General features: G+C 35.5%; 1 protein-coding gene across 1 annotated transcript in view; it reads left to right on the forward strand.

Annotated features, from left to right (window-relative positions):
* Positions 1 to 25,578, forward strand: part of LOC149787927 (sterile alpha motif domain-containing protein 9-like) — a 51,679-nt gene that overhangs the window by 17,277 nt on the left and 8,824 nt on the right. Inside the window, exons 3-7 of the mRNA XM_089974184.1 lie at positions 4,118 to 4,155; positions 5,688 to 5,744; positions 10,073 to 10,396; positions 17,811 to 17,948; positions 24,130 to 24,436. Coding sequence (XP_089830310.1) covers positions 4,118 to 4,155; positions 5,688 to 5,744; positions 10,073 to 10,396; positions 17,811 to 17,948; positions 24,130 to 24,436 — 864 coding nt within the window. The remainder of the gene's footprint in view (positions 1 to 4,117; positions 4,156 to 5,687; positions 5,745 to 10,072; positions 10,397 to 17,810; positions 17,949 to 24,129; positions 24,437 to 25,578) is intronic.

Raw genomic sequence — 25,578 nt, forward strand, 5'->3', positions numbered from 1 at the left:
CCATTAGACCCCCATCTATAGCTTCCACGCTCGCTCCTATGTTTGGTGTTGCTGGGTTTTGGATAGCTTCAACTAAGCTGTAAAGTGTACTCTCTAGTGGCGTAATTTTGGAATTGTGTGTTCTTGCATGTGTGCATTGAGGCTCATCTCTTTGACTAGCAAACCTCTTTGTGAGAAAGGGCATCATCAACTTTGTTACATAACCCTTTTATATATCTTGCCTTGCACAACATATTCAAGGCAGTATAGTACCAAGTTTCCAATGAGGTGCACTATTTTGTGTGTTTGGAAGAAAGGTTGCTTGTTTATGATTCCCATTAAGGATTGATTATCCGTGTGGAAACAGATGCACTTGTTAGCCATGTCCTACAGCTCAGCAGCAATAATAATTTGAGTGTAATCTAAAAAAGAAATATTTTGATTTCCAAGTCTTGAGCCAAAAGTCAATAAAATGCATTTGTGTCAAGGACCCCAATGTATGCAGTCAAACATAGCGATCTAGTAGGATCAGATTTTCTGTTAAACTATTAAGAAAGGTGTTCCAAACATAGTTTTCAATAGTACCAAGCTAAGGGAGGGAACTTGTGAGGGACTATAACTTTCCAAGTATGTTTATGTTTTTAACCAAATATGATTTTATCAATTCATTACAATTTTGCAGTTGGTCAGGTGTAGGGCCGACCGCCATTCACACCAAAATGTAATTTATATTGCAGCAAAGTCACGGTTATAGATGGGCAAGGGTTTTGTCGTATGCCATAGGATAACATGCCTTAGGAATGTCAATGACGGCACATGCTGCTAGGTGGCGATCGAGCTTATTTCTGCCATTAGGAATGAAATGACTCTCCACTATACAAAAACGTAATATCAAATACGAGTGATATATGCTATTTACAACGTTTTGTATGGATTTGCTAACGGTATCAAACATAACAACTTGCGCTATAACCACTGGGTAAATATTATTAATATCAAACATTTACCAAGCATAAACAAAGAAATTGTATTGAAAGGGAAATTTAGGAATAAAGCGAAAAAGATTTTATATGCCTTACATTGCCCTACCAAGCTGATGTATAAATGCAACCACATTCTCAGTATTTGTATTAGGCACGGGTGGCTGCTTTGGTGAAATTCCCAAGTAATCAGAGGTACCCGATGTGTAAGAAAGGTGACAATAAATGATCCAGTGAGTTTGTTTTCGAAACACCTAATGGTTAAATGTGTAACGTAGGGTAAATGTTTTAATTAGAAGGGACCAGTAAGTGTCGCACTTCAGTTCTTTTTGTCATTTATTCTTGGTAACTTCTTCATTTAGCCTGTGCAGATTTAAAGTTCTTCACTGCATGCAAATGCAAAGTTCCTTTTTGAAACCAACATCAAAATCAAGTTTGAAAACAAGTTAGAAATATTTTTTATTGAATTATCAAAGTCTTGTAGTCAATAATGTAAATGGCCCGCTTTTACTAAGGTGGTGGGTAAAGCTCTATATACCAGAAGTATGCCTGTTTGTTGAGTTTTGGGTTCTAAGCCTAATCTCTGAACGAAAGAACTGCTTATTTAGGTTGCTTTGGATATGGAACCTACCGTGGCAAGGCTTTGAACAATTGAAGATTTGGTTAAAGGCTATGGAAGTGGGTGTCCTGAAACATTTGTGCCAAATCCTGTAAGAAGGTCCTGCATAACAATGGTTACCTCCGTGTTGAGAGAGGAAGTATATACGAAATCAAATCCAACCAAACATGACCAACACAAAGCAACTCCCACAGTTTGAGCTGCTTATCTAACAAGTAACAATCGGCAATTATAGTGCAAGTCACCCAACACAATAATAATAATAATAATAATAATAATAATAATAATAAAATTAAATTATTAAGAAATACATACAAAATACGTCTATTGAATATTGTACACTATGACGCCTGCTCAATGCAGTTTGCTACTTACTCGTTTAAAAAAATATCATCCCAATATCAATTCCCCATTGTTAAACAAATAATAACTAACATCCAACAAAGCTACAAACGTTGACTTAAATAAAAAATAGCAAACATCCAAGGTTTGTGCACTACTAAAATCATCGCATGGCCAAATGCCCATATGACACTGGTGAAAACCACATAAAAGGAATACATTGCATTTAAAAAATACAGACCCTTTATCTGACGTTATACTACTGACTGGCACATCGTCTGCAAGCATTTATGACGGCATACGAGCAAGCTGTATGCGTGAAATTGGACTGTGTTCGACAAGTGATATCGTCAGCCAGAAATTTGTCAATTCAAATGCTTACTCGGTCAGAAAATTAGATCTGATTATTGTGGTGCCTAAAGATTGGTTAGAAGCAATGTCAGCCTCATGTGTAAGAATGGTGTTTATTAACTGTTTCATACGTCTGTATGTTCTTGGGGAAACTTTTGCACAGGCTCGTTTCACCTGGCTCAGTCTCATCCATACTGAACTACATACTTTGAGCTGAGGAGAATTGCAGAATCAGCGCAGAAAAGTGAACAGCGTAACTTTCAGAATTGCATTACGTCCTGTGTTGATCAAGCAATACCATCGGCTTTTTTGTGCAATATGCCACAGGTGATGTCAAGCACAACGTTGCCTGATCAGCCATATACCTACTCATAAAAACTAACCGAAACCAGTTAGTGAAGACATGGTCATCCTCTAACTCGACGGATGCAGAGCGACTACAGTGACAACAACATGACCTTATGAACAAGCGGTCTTCGACCCTGAATCCGCATTCCAAAATAAAATTAGAGATACCTTTTAAACCATGTATTCGCGTTGCAACATATAGCTTGGTCCTAATATCTTACGTAAGAATGTACCGCAACCAGACGGTGAAAGCCAATGTTTTTTTTACAGACCTACCATAGTCTTCCAAACGAGCCCTCGCATCTACTTTCTTGTGTCTCGTACGGCATATCAATGTTGCACCTTGTCATTCCATGACGAACCATGGAATAAATTTTACTGTGGATACAAAGCACGTAAATATACATAACCCATAATTAACTCCACTTTCATTTATATTTTATACGTTCGTATTATTTATGTTATCTAACTAGGCAAAACTTTTTCCATAATGCCTGGTTTTACGAAATTTTCGCTGTTTTTATAAGTGACCGATATTCAGTTATTCACGTTTTGGTAATCAGTATTCAAGCTATCATCCCATCTTGAAATGTTGAACATAGTCCCAAAAATCAAAATGGAAAGCAATGTACAGTGCGTGTGACAGGGTATGGCTATCCCAATCATGTATAAGCAATGCTTCAGCTAGGAATTTCTCTTAGAGAGGAGGTAAGAGGGACATTTGTGGTAAATGAAACACTTTCATTGAATGAAGGGAAACCGTTTGCAAGAAAAGCAATTTTTTGCCTTAAAAGAACTTGATTCCATGAATGAAATTGAGAGTTTCATATTTTTAGAAGTAGAAACAGACAAAGAAAGCACATTCATATGTTTATCATAGGCAAAAAAAAAAAGAAATATCAGTGGAATAATTTTTTAATTAAGTTTTAGCATTTCGTGATCTGGCGAGTGGCAGAATGGAGGGGCAAGAAAACTTCCGAGTGATGAGGGGAAGGGCACCAAGGGCAGGTGTTGCACTATATATTTCTATCTACCTGGAACGCTGACAGGGTCGGAAGATTCATCATTATATTCATGACGCAGTCATACATCTGTTTGACTTAACCTTTTAAGCACAAATCCATCAACAATAAATCATAATATCTCACAATGGAAATATCACTGTCATGCTTTCATGCGTGAACAATATTCTTGTGACAACCTTTATACCTAATGAGCACATATGGAAAATGCCTTACAAGGAAGATGGATTTGGCAATTATTGTACTTTAATCTTGTACTTTTTATACTCACAAAATTCCATCTTCAAAGCAATATTAATTGATATCAGTTACACTCCTTTTCATATTATCAAGATCAAGAACAAGAAATTAATTATTAACAGTAATTTATAGTAGTACCGTTTGATTTATAGGAGAATAGCTGTGTTAAGGAAAGGCATTACAATTACCTTTTTTGTGAAATACTAGTAAAATGACATATCTACTTTATTTTTCAGTCGCACAAATAAATTGGATACATCTAGACGAACGAAAGGTATTTTTGGGTTGGACAAAAATGTAAACGAAAAAAATGCGTTCTTTTCTTTAGATGTATTCTCTATATTTATGTCGCTTGTAAATACATTAGTAGCTTATTGAATATAAAAAGAACTATATCCCTTTGGATAAAACGAATGGACAAATTTCAGTCTTTTTCGTTTACTTAAATGTTCAAGTATTCAATAATTTCGTTATTTTATTAGTGAGAATACTGTTTGTTTGCAATCGGTGGAAGTACAAATGAGTTATCGTTCTGTATAATCCATATGATACGTAGGCTATCAATTTGAATTGATAACTTATTTCCTCAACAATCCTTAGGCAGGTTTATTTTCTTTACATTTAACCATCATCAATCTTCAATTATCTATCTACGAGGGTATTTAAAAAGTTCTGAATAATAGTATAATGTACAACAATGTTCCTTATTAGTTAACAGTATGTCAATACATCACCTGAAAGTAGTTTCAATGCACCTTTAAATATGTCCTCATTCTGATCATCAGATTAGTGAATGCCACTTTGTATTCCCTTTTTGGTATGTTGTTCATATAAAGCACGCTGCACTACCAACCGCGAGCCGGCTTTCAAATCGTCTGCCCCTTGGGGCATCTTTGAGAAATCTGTCATGACGGCAAATGTATGCCCCTGTGCAGTTTCATGGAATAGTTGAATATCTCGGCTAGCAGTGCACGGGCGTTTGGTTCGGTAGTGTTGCGCGACTTTGGCAAAACTTTGGGCCTAAAATTGTCCAATGACACTAGAATAATCAGACACAGGTACCTGAACAACAGTGCCTCTTGACTTTATGGTCTGTGTTATCTCTGATGCTCGATTTCCAAAGAAAGTAAATCTATGTTTCATTATAGGTGACAATCTCATTCAAACTCTTCCCTTTTCATATTTGGTTAGTAGCATATTTTTTAATATATTAAAACAGCTGACTAATCAATGCTCATAATAACAAACATCTTCCACTGTGTTTCAAGTATCTTCATCTATTGTTCACGACGGACATTTCCAGCTTACAAATCGCCGACAATCGTCTCCCAGAAAGTGGATCATTTTTAATGGATTTGCGAGGATTTTCATTAGCAATGAAACCATCCTCTAAGTTGTAGAAGATGACAGATAATTACATCCGTAAACTGTATCCATACCGGCCTTGATATCAGTCTGAGTATTGTTCAGTATGTTCTCTTTTTAGTAGCAGAGTTGTTCTCCATATCGAACAGACGTAGGTCACTGTTATTTACTAATGTCACGTGCCACGCCTAATACTACATATCATTTTACTGACTGCTGTTTTGTCTGTCGATTGGAGTTGAATTGATTACAGGTTCAAAGAAACAAAGGAGTCATAAAAAATATTCAGAACTTTTCAAATAACCTACGGGTGTGACTGTTTATCAAAAATCGTCACTTATCTATTAATCCTTACATCTACCATTCATTGAAAATGTTCCTTCTTTTAACATTTCCCCTTGTATTAAATTAAAAGTTTTGTTTTAAATTTCATAATTTCAGGAGTTTGCAATTTTATGTCTCTACGACAAATCTTCAACAGATTTCGTATTACTTAAGGTAAGTTTGTGCTTTCATAGTTACTAATAAAATGAACATTTTCAAAGAGTAATGCTTCTCATGAAGCTAAAAAAGTACACATTGACCTTTCTGGTCAAATTAATGAGTATGAATGTACATTGATCCCTTTCGAAACCTGAAATGGATAAATCAGAAATGTTTAAGAAAAGTTGTTCTAGGTAATATATAATCATCTCGAATGATCAGTAACTACACTGTAAGTTTCAGCGTTTTTGACATTCTGACTACTTCCGAAATTAAAATACACACAAGTATATTCTCATAACTTCAGCTGTGCATGTTAATCTCATACCGACCAAATGTTTAGTTTTTATTCTCATGCATAGTGCGGATTTCGCCATATGCTCCTTAAATTATAAGTTCATAATATCAATGCATTATTATTCACTACAATCTATTGGCTTATTGTTAAAGTGTAGTACCACTAAAATAGACCAAAACGCATTGAATCCTCCAAATCAAAGCAAAACCTGGTGGCCAGAAAAAACCTGATAATAAAGATTACCATGGAAATAATCTAAACTGAAAAGCTGTCAAAACAACGTACAACGCAATACATATACTTCTTAAATCATCGATGATAGCTACCTATTGTGTTTGTAAAAGGAAAGAACGAAATTAAAACTAATATATGATACCTTATCGGTGTGAGCCTTGAACGTTGCAGTTAGGGGCCGTCCGTTTAGTACGTACGCATGGAGGGGGGAGGGGATAACCGAACATGCATACGCTTGCGTAGGGGTGTGTGTATGTGTCTGCTAATAATGTACATACGCATAGTCTAATACGTAACCTGTTCGACTGGGTTCAGTCGGCGTTTTAATTTTAGCGGACATTAGACACTTTTAAAAGTTACGCGGCTTATTTCTTTGATGCAGCCAGACATTCAGCGTCGGTGGACTATCTGTTTTATCAAACACGTTAATACTATTAATCCTTTATGGTTTCTGCGTGGATTAAATATAGGCCGTTCTATAGAATTGGGAAGGGAGTCAAGCGTACGCACACAGGGTGTGTGTGTAAAAAAATACGCATGTGTACAGGGAGGGGGACGGGTCAAGCTTTGCCAGATTTCTGCGTACGTACTAAATGGGTGGCCCATTATGTTGACCACGTGTATGTTGTAAAATCGTTTTAACGTTTCACGCGATAATTTTGTGTACCGTTTCTTTCATAGGGCAAGCGAACTGTCAAAACTAGGAAATTGTAGCATATTGTAGGAACTGTTAAGTTTGTAATTTATTACAAACAATTTTCTAACGTCCAAATTTCGAGTTTCCGGCTGTGCCAAAATATCATCGTATGCTTATATCCATTTCAATGGTGTTTTTCCGGTGTTTTATTTCTTCATCACCCTACCTTTCTCAAATAACGAAATCATTATTTATCAGAAGAAAACGCTAAACTCGGAGCCGTATTCTGAAAGACCCTTTAAACCAAATATTTTGCCCAACCGCTTTGTTAATTAGTGTCAATAATATATATTTACGTCATCATTGATTACTATCGGTAAAATTATTGCGAATGGAAGTTATTGAATCATCGATTAATATGTTTCTGACGCTATCAGTAACATTTCGTTACATCATTGGTCAATATTACTTTTCATGTTATTACATATCGATCATTATCACATTATGGGTTAAAAGTATATCAGTTGTAACAAATGTCCTCGGACGTGCCCGTCACACGGAATGATTGCGGTCAAAAAAATACAGCGTGAGACGTTAGAAACATGATTTCACGAACGCACATTTTCTGACTTATTATCAACACATACCTTTAAAAACTAGACATGATAAACGTGCAAAAAAAGTCTCAGCAAGTCCAAACAATGAAACAAGTTTTTTTTTCTCTCAAGGTTTTACAATTTTACTGAGACTTGATATTGACTAAACGTATAAGTGAAACTACACACAGACACACAGCGACACACATATTCGCTCTTTTGTACAGATTTCTTTTCTTTCCTTTTTTGTTTTATATATTGATTAATTAAAAGTGTGCATGTCTTCTGTTTAGCACAATAGTTGTGGTCTCTGAAAAGTTATTTTGCTCGGGATAAAATCAGGGAATCCGCTTTTTTTCCCCCTGTAACCTACGGGAACCTGCAATAGTCTTTACGTTATTCTGGTTCTTTTGGCTCATGCGTCCATCACACATTTTCTGCCAGCCGTATAAAACCTCTTGCTATAGCAGTAGGAGCCTTGTTCTTGGTCATTGGTAAGAATCAGTAGGTACCAGATGATATATGTAGTCATGCTACAGGTTTTCTGGAATTAGATCCGAATCAGTTGTCTGCCCATTGTTAATTTTTTCTTCTTTAAAAAACAAATGTTGTAACAAGGCGATCTAGCATTAACAATTATTGTAATTTACTTGTGGCGAATCAACATTTACCACTATTGGTGCTGTTTTTGATTACCTGATAAACAATCTTACCTCATCAGTTGCACATCATCGACACATTAAGCTCTGCTATCACATCACGAAAACCGTTTTTAATGTTAGATATGGAGATATGGTTAATCATTACCCTAGACAAAGAGAGCTGTGATGCAAAACCCCATAATCCAATTTAATCATTCTTGCAACACTGGGAGATTAACTATGACCTTTATTAAAGTTTACATTAATTTTTACCGATTTAATTTCTAAGCTAAGCAATAACATGAAACTCGTAATGTTATTAGTTAATGTAATGCTGTCTTTAATTTTCAGTTTTTGAAAATAAACGGAAGACATTTTGATATCTTACTGGTAGCAGTGCATCAGTTGAATCACGAAACAGCTAGCAATTTTGATGCCTTAAATATTGAGAATTTTAATTGATATGCATTGTGTGAGAAATTGAAAATATTAAACTAACGAACTAATTTTGATTTTGGATATTTCTCTCTGAAGACGTTTCCGTTTTCAATTTAAAAACGTTCTGAATAATGTCAATTAGAGGAAAATGAACTGCTTGAAACCGGTTGCATTAAATGTAAAATATGTAAAACACTCGATATTTACTAACGTTTGCATTTGAGCACTCTTGTAAAGTATAGCTGATTGGTTTGTTTCTGGAATTGACGTTTTTCCTGATACACGGGATTCCATATTCGTAAGCTCTACACTAGTAAAATCAGTAGTAGTGTTTACAATGACCTTATTTTAATCATTTTAATCATGAGACACGTTGTTAGCTGGTTGAAAGAGAAAGGAAGTTGCGTAGATTTAAGTTCTGAGATAATTGCATATAATTTGATTTCTTTTTTTAAAAAAAATACGTACTTCAGCATCATTATAGTTTTAATTTAGGTCTCGAATCAGTGATATATTGCCGTAGTGGAAAATGGTATTTTGTCGGAGTAGGCTGCACAAATTTTAAGCCTTATAATCCTGTTATCTCCATAACCATAATTCATATTCATTATTATTAGTTTAACATCATTGTTCCGTGTGATATTTCGAACACACACACACACACATACATACAGATACACATACATACATACATACAGATACACATACACATATAGATATACATATACATATAGATATACATATAGATATATACATATATACATACATACATACATATACATACATACATACATACATACATATATATATATACACACATATATATACACGATAGATTGGATTTGACTTAGTGTCATCACAACAAGCTCAAGCATGGCGACCAGCGTAAAAGGGACTGTAGACGTGAATGTTTAAAAGTTGGAGCAGTAGATATGAATTAGAAAACTATATTTTCATTCACTTAGTATAATCATTCAAGGCACAACTGAAAATTAGCGTTCTTTTCCTTTAGAAAAATAAAGCGCAGTTAATAACAGATAGGGCCCTTCTCAAGTAAAGATAAACAGTCGAGAGTACTCTAATTTCAATCTTCTTGCATCATTAGATTTTTCTGCTGCTAGCTTCTTTATGACATAGCTTAAGTTTTAAGATCGAATGATGTGATGGACATGGGTACCAAAAATGTATAACAAGCCTTCTTTTAGGTTTCTCTTAGGGACTCTTGTTATATGATTGTATAACACTATGAAAGAAAACGTACAAAGCAGAAATGCAAAGTACATTGAAGTACAGTTTCAATCCAGTGGGCATCCAATGAGTACACATACGTTCAGAGAAAAATATATGGCAAGCAAATAATTTCTGATAATTACTAAGCAAAGTAACAGCTGACAACCAACCACGAGTAAATCGGTACCAGTTGCTTATACAGTTCACGTATCATGGTTATGAATGAATGCATATAGAATTTACTTGTACCATACAAATATATTTCTTAGGAATGGACATATGAGGAGAGTACTTTGAGATTGAGCAAGGTTGGAGAAAGGACACAAAGAACAGTAAAAAAGGAAGAATGCAAAAGGTCACATGAGCCACCGTACCTGTCCGATAGTTCCATACATTCACCCAAACTGTCGCCGCTTCAAGAATACCACCAAGGCAGACCAAAATTCTGGATGGATGTTCCTCATGAGAAGGCGGTTCCTGTCAAACCTTTCTTCGGGTACAAGAGGAAAAAGTTGACCGGTTCCACTGTCCAATCTATGCCTGCAAGAAAACATAAGAAGAATCCGCCGGCGAAGAAAAGAAAGAGAAAATTGGTACAAAATTCTAACATCCAGTATACATATTTAACATATATTAGAAATAAATCTTTCTCAAATAATGATTTTGGACAAGTTCATTTTATGAAACGAACATTTTAATAATAAAGACTAGGTTTCAAAGACAGTCTAATTACATTACATGGCATATTATTTGACCCTTCCAGGATAACATTACTCGAATCCAGATCTTACTGGAAAGTATTCTGAAAAATCATACATTACACACTCCTAGTTACATTGTCAAGTCTTGGGTAACATTGCATTACTCCAAATGTTTAAATAATGTTTTATAACGGAGGGCCCTGATTTCTACTCGGGATTTATACATTACAAATTTAGGCTTTATTTTGTTAGATAACTTTTTCTGTAAAAGTGTATGTGATAATATAAATGTAAAAGGATACATTTAAACAATAATTCAATTTCAGACATTACGAGTGTTGCTAACTTTGCTACTATGCTTTTAAATCAGACATCAATCCATTTTTTTTATAGGATACTAAATTGAATAACAAACATCTGTTCTGTAGTCTCCAAATGTAATGATGCTTCACAGCTGTGTAAAGACTGACGGTTGCAAATTTATACCTGTATTTGCCATAATTTAAAGAGGTACTCGTTTCACAGCTTTGGAGATGCCACCTTTGCGTATATGTCTGTTAGAAGTGATTGCTCTCTATTCTCTCAACACATACATGCGAAATCTCTGACGAATTCTTGAAAATTCGAATACAAAATAAGTGTGAAAATATAGTTTTCTTTTATTTTCGTACAAAGAATAATTACGAAAACATTTTCTCCATCACTGGCACTTGTATACTGACATGTTTGACTTATTAAAATATTTAGTCTAAAAAAGGAGTTTTACATACATAGGCTTTTCAAGATCGTACTTCCATAAAGAATCAAGGAATCGGTGGAAGTCCATTTTTGACCTAATAGAAAGAGATTGATCTATTTCAATCTATCCAACAGTATACGGATATGGACATATGAGCCATATATAACAGAATATAATCATGTCATGTTTTAATATATGACAAGTCATGAAGATAGGCAATTTAAAATCCTTGTCAGTATCAAATAATATTTACAAGTAAACTCTGCACAGGTACACTCGTGTACATGCTTTTCCATGATAACTTTCATTGCCGAGACCACTTTAGTGGGAAGTGAAACATATCGGTCACTTTTTCGACAGAGGCGTCAATACATTCTTAAGGTTTGGTTATATAATTTTATTTCATATATTTGTTAAACAGACATATGTTTCCGACATAAATGCCATGAACCATCACGAATCTAAGACGATCCATTCTGCGACGTGCTCACTCCTTTGACTTTGAAATTATGGCCATAGGGATAGAAACTTTTGGATTAAAGTCGTTTGCTTGTATTTTCTAAATCCCAATGGGCAGAATGTCCCTAAACTTGGCATGAATCAATAAGAATTTTAAAACAATCATCCTGCAACATTTTGCCTCGTTCTTTTACGTTCTGGTCAAGGACACAGTCATAAAAAACGACGTGACCTTTTCCGTTACACTTCATTATAGGTTTTTCATACATATCAATACTCAATATAAAGCCATGACAAAGTATTATAATACACACTTGCTTCCTTCCTTGGCTTTGTGGACTGTGTCACAATCATAGAAATGTTTGTTTCAAGGTTTTGGTTCCTTTGCTGATTGTTCCTAAACCTATCGGTGGATTTTCTTCATACTTGGTTTGAATCCAGATGAACTTAAAACAATTTAATCTGGGGAATGCTCAATGAACCTTTTTACTTCATGGTCAAAACACACATTTTATTGCAATGATCTGATCGTGAGCTCGACATGCCGATGTAACGTGGCAAAATGACCCCCGTAAGAAAATGACCCTCAGTCTTCTACGAAGAATAATGATCCCCTAACTCATAGAAAAACGACCTCATCCACAGAAAAGCTACACCCGGAGGAGGTGTCAATGTTCTACAGTTCACTTAGTTACATGAAATGAGCAAAGAATTAAACTAATGTAACGAGGGGTAGAGGGGTTAGTTATATCCCTTGCCTTAAGAGTTAATTCAAGTATATCAAAAGCTATGGCGCCTTTCCTTTAGAAGTCTGAAACGTCGTGTAAGGTAGGCGCATTCTCTTTGGCAACATCATAGAAAATTAACTATAAATGCTGAAAATGGATCGTGCTGCCTCATTTTTAACATGGATGCTGTAGAATAGTGTGCTATTATGACAATGGTTTTACACAAAATGTATCTTAAGTTCATTAGAAAACAAAAAAACAGAATTTTCTGACGAAAGCACAAAGATTTTATAGTACAAGATGACATTCTTTATTTTCGTTATATACGGGTAGTTAGGATTGGTGAAGTTGAGAAAATTGTACACGTATTCGTTGGAATGAAACTAGTGGACATATAGGAGTCAACAAAACTCAAGTCCTTTTTAATGTATATGCCCCAAATTAAGTGAATGAATCAGTTGGTTTTGTCATGCCCGACCTTCCGTGCGCTCGTCTTGATTAGCATCCGATATTTAACTGAAACAGTTCAACAGAGTCGTAAAAGCATTCAGTATATCATGACCATGCTGTATCAGTCTTTTTGCGGAAAACAGATTCGAAAACTCTCTATATATATTATTGTGAAAGACTTATCCCTTTTTATACGTTAAGTATACGACCTTACGTGTTTACAAGTTATTACTGAAACTTACAATTGTCACAATATAATTTGTTATCACGTACTTACGTGTTAATATCAGTGTTAGTCTTAGTATGGTGATACTTACACGTACTTACGTGTTAATATCAGTGTTAGTCTTAGTATGGTGATACTTACACGTACGTACGTGATAACTAATACAGACATGATTGCTAATACATACTAACACGTACGTACCTGGCAGCAAATTCATATATACACGTACGTACGTGAAAGTTACTAAATACTACCACGTATGTATATGATAGCTAATTCATATATATACACGTACGTACGTGATACTAACATCAGTGGCGGATGTATAGGCTCTTGAAAACAATCAACTGTGTTATTAAATTCTATCTAGTTGATAAGGAATGGAAGTCGATTCATTCCAACAGTTCACACAAGATATGAAGAATTACCAAGGACAGACTGGTGGAAACTGTTTAGGAAACTGAGCTATATTTTATTTTTGGTGTACAATCTGCCATGGTATTGTGAGGCAAAAATTGCAATCATTATGAATGATGACGAGCAATTGTTTAGACAGTTCGAGTCTAACCCAAGAAAATACCTGAATCTTTCCAAAATGCAAAACGATGGAGCGAGTGACACCGAGCTGAAAAAGCATGCTTTTCTGCCAGTTGAACTCAGACCAACATTCCAATGACACTAGGATTCCTAGGGGTGACAGTGCCATTATAGCACATTAACACACACTAAAACTTGTCAGGCATTACTATGCGATTTTTTAATCACGGTAGAAAAAGTCTGTTGGGGTCAGGATACCATTTCCGTGTAAATGAAAACAGTTTTGACCATATTTCATACTTATTTTACCTGTAGAATTCCTCCACACTGCTTTCAAAATCACAGCAAATGACATCTCAAAGTAAAGCAAGACTCCTTCCCCATCATTTCATGGTAAAAATCAGTCACCGTCATGAATATTTCACAGTGAAAGACATAGCCAAAGAAAATCTCAATTTTGATAGCACTGCTCTTCTCCCATCCGGAAACATTTTTATTGTGGTCTGACTTCAAATATTCGCCTTTGCAGCCACTGTTTATGTATACTGTACTTATGGCGACGTGAACGGGAAACAAATCACGCATGGGTGCCATATTATCCTTGGTCCAGAAATTTGACACCGTCTGATAGTTCGGTCTTTATTCAGAACCTGAAAGAGCATTCTGAATCAGTATTTCATGTGGATGATACCTTGTCCTCTTGAACGCTATACAAATGTGCAAAGGATTTCGTTCCTTCAAAGCATTGACAATATATATCAAGTGAGATGTTAGGTTCAGCTCTGGTTAACTGCTCAAACGATGCATACATACTACGAAATTTGGAAGGAACTGAATCTATGTTCAGAAATTAACAGATTAACAATTTAAAGTCGAAAGCGCGCAGAATGTAGCACAGGAGATGGATCATACTATATTTAATTTACTCCGTAACTGGGAAAGCTAAGAAAATATACATCCATAATTTCTTCTGGGATACTTTGATCACAGAAAAACATTACTATTTGCATTTCGTTTCTTGCATCATTTTAATGGCCAGGTAATTTGGTCGCCCGTTCACATATTTTCTCTTGTGAAAAAATAGCACTTTTATAGTGTCCAGTTCGGACGTTTCGCAATCTCGTGGTCGAAACTTTTAAATGAACAAAGTTTACATTAATTTTTACCGATTTAATTTCTAAGCTAAGCAATAACATGAAACTAGTAATGTTATTAGTTAATGTAATGCTGTCTTTAATTTTCAGTTTTTGAAAATAAACGGAAGACATTTTGATATCTTACTGGCAGCAGTGCATCAGTTGAATCACGAAATAGATAGCGATTTGATGCCTTAAATATCGAGAATTTTAATTCATATCCATTATGTAAGAAATTGAAATATATTAAACTAACCAAGTAATTTTGATTTTGCATATTTCTCTCTGAAGACATCGTTTCTGTTTTCAATTTAAAAACGCTCTGCATAATGTCAATTAGAGGAAAATGAACTACTTGAAACCGGTTGCATTAAATGTAAAATATGTAAAACACTCGATATTTACTAACGTTTGCATTTGAGCACTCTTGTAAAGTATAGCTGATTGGTTTGTTTCTGGAATTGACGCTTTTCCTGATACACGGGGTTCCATATTCGTGAACTCTACAGTTGTAAAATCAGTAGTTTGTGTACAATGACCTTATTTTAGCCATTTTTGTTATGAGACATGCTGTTAACGGTTGAAAGAGAAAGTAAGTCTTCATAGATTTAAGTAAATGCTGAGATAATTTGCATATAATTTGATTTCATGTTTACTAAAATACATCCTTTAGTATCATTATAGTGTAAGCTCTCACTCCTCTCGTAAAGAAATAAGTACTCTTGTTGTCGATTGTGGGATTTATGACAGCTGGTATGAGGTACAATAAAAAAAAACTAAAACAATACAAAACACATACTTAGAATACAAGACGAACATAATACATAATTTAACAAATACAATACACATTATGTAACCCACCCACCGGCATTTATAATTTTATCACAAAAATAAAAACAATCCCTTACCAGACTCGAAGAGTATTACTTTCCCGAAATATATTAACGTGTTCAATCCCTTTGTCTTTCACTTGCGTGAAAGACTAATCTCCGCACTGCTCGAGGTGTTGCATGACTCTCTCTCTCTCTCGCTTCGAGTAGTAATTCCCTAGCCTTTTATTAGTATCGCGGAGAGGTGGTTTTCATACACGTGACGCACGGGAATCATGCACCGCGATCGATCGCTCACTCGTTCGCTCACTCACAACAACCACGCACATTAGCACACGACGCAAGTCCCGGGTCACAATAGTTTTAATTTAGGTATCGAATCAGTGATATTTTATATTGCCGTTGTGGAAAATGGTATGTTGTCAGAGTAGGCTGCCAAATTTTAAGCCTTATATAGCCTGTTATCTCCATAACCATAATTCATATTCAGCAGATCGACATTGTGACGTCAAGATATGATAACGCGACAAGGCAGTATTATAAAGAGATACGATGTCGTGATGTCGCGTTAATGACCGCGAGAATAGGATTGTGAGTGTCCCCGACCAGACACTATAGTTTTCTTGAACAATAATATTTTCAATCATAGTCATGACTGTTGTCTTTCTCTCCAACATGTTTGCCGATTTGGAAAACAACATTTAAAATTAATATTTCCAAAACTGTACTTATCAAAACTGTTCATTATTTACTGATAAACAATAAAAAAAAAATCACAATACAAGTTATAAACGCATGGTGTGTGTTATATATTGTATTATTAATATTTGTTAAATGAACAGGTGATATACAAAACGGTTCTACAAAGCCAAACGACCTTACCATAAGCACCAAAATCGTTAAATGCCCCATTTAGTCCATACAATCCCATCTAGATATTGAAGTGTGTGTGTGTGTGTGTGATTTGGATTTTTAACGTAGCTTTAACAATTTTTCAGTCATATCGTTACGATATCTGCAGTGTGACAGTTTATAGTGATATCTAGCACTGGGGCATCATGCCGCAGACATGCAGCATGATGTCCCACCCAGTCACATTATCCTGACACCAGGCCGACCAGTCCTAACACTAATTTCTTAATGCTGAGCGCCAAGCGAGGCAGCTGTTAGTATCATTTTTGTAAGTCTATTTTATGACTCTGCCGAGGATCGAACCCACGACCTCCCGAATCCGAGGCGGACGCTCCAACCACTAGGACACCGTAGCGGTCAGATATTGAAGTACCGAAATACTAATTCATTATCTTAAGACTCAGATCAACCATTGAACAGACATTTATGACCCTGAAGTCCGGTTCTAACTCTACCTTTTGATGCCCAATCCATAAGATGTCCGAGATAAGTCAATAATACGTCCGATGAAATGTCGGCTAATAGGTATAATAGATTAAAGAATCATAATATATGAATTCAAGCAGAACCAAGGCAGCCAGTCAAATTTGTCTCTTGGACTGAATCTGAGACATAACTTTATCGGAAGTATATTTTGTTATTACAAGGGTCAGGTTTGAGCTTCGGATCCCCTACTAGAACTTTAAAGCCATGTCTAACTAGGAAAGAAAAAGGGTGAAGACAGTCTTCAGAGCGTTGGTCTTTTACTAAGGCCTGGAAAGTTAAATAGAAAAGAGGCTATTCGGTTTTAAAAGATAAATTGTAAGTGTTTGTATAATCAATGATACAAAGTTGCAATAACCTGTCTGCAATATACGGTAAATCTCTTGATTACTAGGCACACATACTCTAATGTATTTAATGATTTGTTGTTGTTCTTGTTGTTTCTTTAACCTATTATAATGCTCTAAAATCGATCATTAATAATTAAATATGAAAACGTCCAGAGCCCCCTACCCTTTCTCTCTCTCTGGACCATCGTAGCAAACTACGGGCGAAAATCCATGAAAAGACGAGCGCAGATGATTCTTGCTTGTATCATAAGATGATGTATCTGGACCTATGATTGATGGTAAAAGTTGAGTCAAAGCGACCAGAGAGAGAGAGAGAGAGAGAGAGAGAGAGAGAGAGAGAGAGAGAGAGATAGAGAGAGGGGCGTCACCATCGGGACTTGAAAAAGTAATTATACACTTTTATATTATTAACGTATTTGTAATTTTTTATTTTGTATTTTCATTTTTATTTCACAGAAAATTTCGAAACTGGACTTAGAGATGATGCCCTACAAATCATTTCTTGAGGAACTCAAGCCTTTCTTACCAGTCCATCATGATGAAAAGCAACGCGTCAAAGAAATAAAACGCACGCAAGATTCTTCTGAGCTAGAAGTAAGTTGCAAATGCGCAGTGTATGTATTTTATTTTCGACCATCTTACGATTTGAATGAAGAAATTTTTGGAGGAAAAAGGTTTTTTTCCGTATTTTTAAAAAAAATTGTCGTTGTAATAGGTTTATCGCAATTTTTCAGCACGTTATAGACTATACACACCGGAAGGACTAGATCCTTTTCAACCACTTTATTATATACAAAGGATAGAGTATACTATTGTGAATATATTATTGTGCATTTCCTTTTCAAGAAGAAGATTGGTTTCCACACGATATTTTCAGTTCTTTATTACCTACGTTGACTACGAGTTGTGGAGGGCTTGCTTCTGAGACAGTAAGCACGCTTATACTTTTGGAGTTAAAAGATCAAAGACTAAAGTCACAGTGACTGAAAAAAGAAAAATCTATATTTCCACTAAACTGCTTAATTTCTTCACCACATACATTGACTAAACGGTAAGTCAGTGTGTTTATGTAGGTGCATTTATTCAAATTAAATTTAATATTAATCGTTGTTCTAATTTTTTTATAACCAAAGTCTATTGAATCATGATTGTTGAATGTTCTGTACCTTAAATGTCATCATAAAACTTCCAGACGGAGATTATCGATCTCAATGGACTCTCACAGTTGTGTCCAGCAGGTGCTAAACTGAGTAAACAAAGAGAACGTCGGATCCATCATAACAAATAAAAATGTACTACGATTTTTTTCGCCGCACATTCTCAGCTTTCATTGTGACATCACAGCGCGCTTCATTCAATCCAGTTTGTCAACGATCATACTGTTATCTACATGACCTATTTGACTTGTACTTGAAAATTTGCAGATGTCTTGCATTTTAGACACATTTTGATGCGGGGTTTAGAAGGTCAACGGTCAAAGCCAGAGGGACTACAAGGAAGCAAAACTTTCCACAAAATAACTCAAGTCATGGGCCACAAGCCATGACCAAATTTAATGAATCCCAACATTTGAGACAAGACGGCTCAATAAGTCAAAAGTTAAGGTGACCGAAACTGAAAGATGAAGAATCGTAGGAAAATAACGCGAGTTCCGCCTGTTAGCCTAATTTTGTAGATGGCTAGCAGTTGAAACAAGAATGACGCATTTTGATTTATTTCGAATTCGGAAGTTAAGAAGTCAAATTCCTCGGCAACATCACGTAGTGACAGTAGCATAACAACAGGAATAAATTTATTCTTTTCGACATGTACAGGTAAAAAGGAGTTTTTGCAGCATATATATATATATATATATATATATATATATATATATATATATATATATATATATGCTACGTTTCTTTGTTTTGTAAGGAAAGGAAATACTGTGCATTCACTCCATCCTGTTTATTCACTCCATCCTGTTTTCAGTGGAAAAGAAAAAGACATTTTCCTCATCGGCTTGGAAAGAGAAAACAACTTTACCTTTCACATATTAAGATTTTGAAAAAATAGAGACAAATAAGAAAATTTGTCATGTCATTATTAAATGAATTATGAATAACCAGCTTTATTATCGAACGAGTGTGTAACTGGATAGGTGGTCTGCGTTGACATATTTGAAAAAGAAAGCAAAAGAAAAAGATTTGGTACCTGTTGCAAATTGCATGGTTCCTCAGATATAAAAGCATGCTTCATCTATAATTATGGGTGCTTGATTTGAATTGGTATTCACAATATTAACAACATTAACTAAAACATATGACTGTCAGGGAAGAACTTTAGGTGAAAAGGTGGAGAGGGGAATATTGATTGATTGATTGATTTTATTTTTACGGCGCATCAGCACTGTTAGGCTATTTAACGCCATACAAAAAGTTATGTGTAGGATTATTTAAAAGTGATAAAAATGTTTCTTACCGACCAGCGATAAAAAAATCAAACAGTTAAAAGTAAACGAGATGGCAAGGGTAATATATAAAGCTTCCCGATCAACGGTGAATGTAAATGGTGTATGTTAATGAAGACTTAGATGAAAAGTATTGAATGTAAAGGACGATATATATATATATATATATATATATATATATATATATATATATATATATATATATAGAGAGAGAGAGAGAGAGAGAGAGAGAGAGAGAGAGAGAGAGATTACATACAAATGCTCAAGTTGATAGCATAAAAGTTATATATCAGAGTAAATGTTTACTTCTTTCAGGAATTGGGATGGTTAACTGACTGATTGATTGATTGTATTTTTACGGCGCGTCAGCACTGTTAGGCTATTTAGCGCCATACAAAAGGTTATATGTAGGATATTTAAAAGTGATAAACGGTGTCTTATCGACCAGCGATAAGAAAATCAGAGTTAAAAGCAAAAGGATAAGATGGTAAGGGTAATGCATAAAGCTCCCCGATCAATGGGGAATGTAACTGGTGTATGTTAATAAAGATTTAGATTAAAAAGGTATTGACTATAAAGGACGGTATATACATTACATACAATTCTCAAGGTGATAGCATATAAGTTATATCTTAGAATAAATGTTTACTTCTTTGAGGAATTCGAAAATACAAGAGACGTTTATTGTATCAAAAAGTTCCTTCATGTTATGCACATGGTAATACTTGGAGGTCGAAACACTCTATCATAAAGTGTTTAGCAGTGAATGGATCATTGCAAGAAACGCACTCTGGTGGGTCTTCACCTTTTAGCATGTATGAGTGGAATATATAAATATGACCAATTCTAATTCTTGCAACGACTTCCTCCTCCCTACGGATGGTTCTGTAGGAAGGAATCCATTCTCCTAGGTTGGCTTGATTGCATGAAGTTTGTTATTCACTGCATCATTCCATGATGCCTGCCACTTCTGACGTAAAGACTCTTTGATACTAGGTGTAAAATCAGTATATGGCATATTAAAATCAGATGTTCTAGGGACAGGGCCATTTTAGCAGCGGGATCTGCTTTTCCATTACCCTTAGTACCAATATTTCTTGGTAACCAACATTATACCATATTGTCGGGAGGTACTCAGCTCAGTGTATTTGATGAGAATATTGGTTAGCAATGGGTTTTCCAGTTTTCTATTGTGTAATGACTGAAGTACTGATAGGGAGTCGGAAAGATGATGCAGTTTAAAATACGTTTGTTTTCGATATATTGCAGAGCAAGAACTATTGCTCTGATTTCGGCTGAAAAAATCGATATACCATTTGGTAAGCGAAATTGTGTTGTGTGTTTTCCACAAACTAAGGCTGCAGCAGCATTTTCCTCATCGTTTGATCCGTCGGTATAAATTCTTGTGCAATTTTCTAATTCGGCGATAAGTTCATGAAAAGAGTTGTGGAAGAGGGAAGGGTTTGTCTCAGATGTTTTCATCATGTTGCGTAAAAAGTATTTTTGGTTGTTTAAGTAATCAGGGAGGTGTTTTGGAGATGTATGTTTTCTGAATTTTAGAAAGATCAAATTTTATATTTTCAAGGATGATGATATTCTAATGCCAAAGGAAGGTATGGCGTTTGTTTTAGTTTCTTATAAGGTTTTGTATTTGGGTTCAAAAACAGTCGAAAATGCAGAGTTCCGAGGGTTTTATCTTAATTTGAAAGCATACTGTGTGGAAAGCATTTCTCTACGATGTGATAAAGGTGGTTCGTTCGCTACAGCGAGAAGGCTTTCACATGGGAATGTCTTAAATGCTCCCAGAGCGAGTCTTATTCATTGATGATGAATTGGGTCAAGCATCTTCAAGTAGGACTCTCTAGATGAACCATAAACAACGCAACCATAGTCCAGTTTGGAGCGAATAGACGTTCTATATCAATTGAGGATGACTTCTATGAGCACCCCAGACAGTGTTCACTACTACTTTAAGTAAATCCAGATATTTCAAACATTTAGCTTTCAAATTCCTTATGTGTGGAATAAAGGTCAGTTTTTTTCGATGAAGATAGTCCGTAGAAATTTTGTTTCTTCAACATCTGGTATAGGTGTTCCGTCCAGCGTGAGTTTAGGTTCGTCATGGTGTCTTCGTAGCTCGCAAAAATGCATGCATACTGTTTTTGACTTTGAAAATATGAAACCTTCTTAAAATTCTTTTGTGGAATTGCGTCATCAATTGTAGAGTAAATATTTGCAAGGGAGATTGGAAAGTGATCACTGTCTTGAAGGTCATCAATGACCTTCCAACCATAGTCCAAAAGCAGCAATGGAGAAAAAAATTGTCAAATCGATACACGTGTATGTACCCGTTCCTGGGTGTAAATACGTCGGAGATTTGGTATTATGTTATATAGACACAAATCGTGTCTAGAAATGAAGTCTTCTACTTTTTGGCTTCCGTAATTTATGTGATTTGATCCTCATAAAATGTTATGGGCATTAAAATCCCCGAATAAAACAAATGGCGTTGGCAGTTATTGAACAAGAATATCTAATTCGTTTGGTAGTTGGTTGGTATTTGGTGGTATATAAATAGTACAAAAGGTAATCACTCGACTTTGAGTGACGCTTACAGCAATGGCTAACAAATCTGTGTTTAGAGGGAAGGCGCTTTGAGAAGCTCTATTGTTCACGACAACAGAAACTCCTCCCGAGGAACTGCCATTATTTTAAGAGCAAGAGTTGAAAAGGGAGTAACTTTTAAGTGTGATTTCCGCGTCTTTTAAGACTGCTTCCTGAATGCATAGTTCTGCAGGATCATGCTCATTTAAAATCAGAAGAATATAATTGTAGTTGGCTTTAAGTCCTCGACAGTTCCATTGTATGATGGTGTCTTTCATTATAAATTTAATGTTTAGATTGTGGAGGTAGGTTAGACCTTTCGCGGACGCAATCTATGTGGTTATTTATCTGGAGGAAGCACGGGGTTGAATTTTTTGGTGGTAGGTGTAGAGCCACCTTGAGCACATGGAGCAGTTTCTTCTGCATGCATGTCCTCAGAGTAGCCAAACCTATTATATAGTTTTATGGGGTCATCTTAGCCCTTTTTGCTGCCTATTCCCTTGAGATATTTTTTTATTTGGTGATTTCGGTGGTGGGGTATTATTGAATGTTATTTGAGTAGATATCGTTTTTATGTGCTTTGTAATGATGTGTGTTTAGAGCTTGATGGGAATCAGTTGGGTTTGTCTGAGTTTGAACGTGACCAGCCGATTTGTCGAGACCGGAGCCATCCGGACCACCCGTGTAAAAGAAGTAGATGCTAAAGCAGTGTATTGCATCCGAAAGCCTCTACTCAACTACCAAGACCATTCCACCCCCGACACGGGCCGCAACCCAAGGCAAACACGTTGCCTCTACTTAGTCGCCTTTTATGACACGTAGTGAGGACACGTCGGGCCAGTTCCACAACCCCGGACCCGCAAGGGCGGTGGGTGGATGAGAGGGGAATGAATCAAAACAGTATTTAAAGGTACACATCCGAGAAGATATCTTGACGCCATGTCGGAAAGAATGATTCCATTGCAAACGTGGAAATCAGACTGAAAATACAAAGAATTCGCACTTTAGATCCTTCAAAGTAAACAAACTATGTACTATAACAAGTTATTTTTTAAAGATATGTAGGTGAACGAAGCATATTTAATGTGTTGTTTTTACATAATTTAATGATGTTAGACAGACAAGGAGTGGATACGATCTATATTCAGAATTTTAGTCCCATTCCTGAATTTCTTGCTTTGGGTGAAATTCCCCGTGCTACGTCAGTACGTCATACACTGATGTTTAACTAACATTATGAGCGTTTATATACAGTTCTAGCGACGAATGTACATGGATTTAATGTTAATCAACGTGCCACGTTACATCGGAGACTCTAAAGTTTAACTAAGAAACAAGCATGGTTTAGAAAAGTTCAGAACGAGTGTCACTATTTGTTAACTACAGTTAGCAACTTAAACACAAATATGAAAAATCAACCACTGTCCGAGATTGCTGTTGATTAACACAAGATGACTTTAACTGTTGTCTTTCTGATGGAATAGGTTTGAAGATTGTTGATAATCTAAGTGATCCACTGCAGTTTGAATTGTATAGCAAATCACGGTTAGAAGTCACCATTGACTCAGAGAATCTAGATTCGATAGGCATTTCCTGTAAAGATGTTTCAGCTGCCAATGAAAACGAGAACGATAGTTAAAAAGTGACATTAGTTTAACTTGTTACATGAGTTTTAAAGAAAGGTAAATATCTGATAAATTAATCAGTTTCTACTCTTTGCAGTGCACGAGAGCTACTGCACCTCCAAGAAAGACGATTCAGTTAATTTTTAAAGCCAGATCCACCTTTACTGTAGACATAGACGACAAAATGAATATTAGCCTGGATGACATCAAAGCCTTTGTACAGGAAAATGACAAAATTCCTGCAAATATGCAATTGTTGTTGTATGAAGGCCATATTCTTCAAGAGAATTGTCTCGAACGACTAAAGAATGGAGATTGCATTCATGTTTTGTGTCGAGGAATGGGAGGAATGCAGTGTGGATCCCTTGTTGGGGAGGGAAAGGATCACTCATCGTGTCAATTCAGTAAATATTTGCATATTGTTCTGTGTCGATGAATGGAAGTAACACAAATAAGTAGATCTATAAATAGATTGATTGATTTAAGCACATTTCTATTCATTTATCCATTCATCCACTCACCATCTAACTATATCATTTCTGTGTAGGTATGTCCATCAAATCCCTTTTCCATGTATCCACCCTTTTATAAATAAATTCAACAATCAAGCCATAAAATCTCCGATTGATATATGTTTGTGAGCATGCGTACTTTTGTACAACTTTTATTTCCCCCTAGTCTCTCTCTCTCTCTCTCTCTCTCTCTCTATATATATATATATATATATACACAAACATAGATACATACATACATACATACAAGTAATTGGTAATCAGTCTTTAAATGCAAGCATTTGTAATTTATTCGATTACAATAAAATACACTGTAATCGAGATTTCTTTCTGTCTTTCTATTTTATTGTGTTTTCTCTCGTGAATGAATCAAAGATTTAAATGAAATGGTTAAGGCTTTGTGACATGGTAAAATCTGAAATACTTCAGGAAGAACAGTAATAGGAACGTTCATGAACGACCATCAAAAGTATTTTAAAAAATCAAAGAAAACAAAACAAAAACAAAACCCAAACAAACCGTCAGTTTCATTGTCATGCTCTAGTGAATGGAATTATTAGTAATGACAACATTAACGGTTGATGCCCTTACCTAATCAGACGAATGCCATTAAAATAATGACATTCAGCCTGCTGTAGTGCGCGACACTAAGCTGTCGTCCGCTAAATGTTTTCTATTAGCTGCGACACATCATTACTAAAAGATGATATCACACATGTGTTTCAAAGAATGGGCTAAGAACCATCTAAGTAGTTCACAAAAGATGCCTTACGCCAAGTTTTTATTCAGTCTTAGGTTTTAAGCCATAACATTTTGCATTGATTGCCATTCAGGTTAAATATGTCAAGGAGAAGAGAGATTTGTTGAAAGAATATTCTCCATTTGACGACACTTGCGGTTGCTGCCCAAGAGTTCTTTGAAATAAGCAAACTATTGACAAAAATTTAGATAAGAAAAGCATCAAACATATATCACCAGCGATGTGTACGCTACGTGACTATCGCAATAAAAAGCAATGGTGGAATACAATGAAG

The sequence above is a fragment of the Sinohyriopsis cumingii genome, chromosome 11 (genome assembly GCF_028554795.1).
Source record: "Sinohyriopsis cumingii isolate HCF-2022 chromosome 11, ASM2855479v2, whole genome shotgun sequence".
In the NCBI taxonomy this organism is placed as follows: domain Eukaryota; kingdom Metazoa; phylum Mollusca; class Bivalvia; order Unionida; family Unionidae; genus Sinohyriopsis; species Sinohyriopsis cumingii.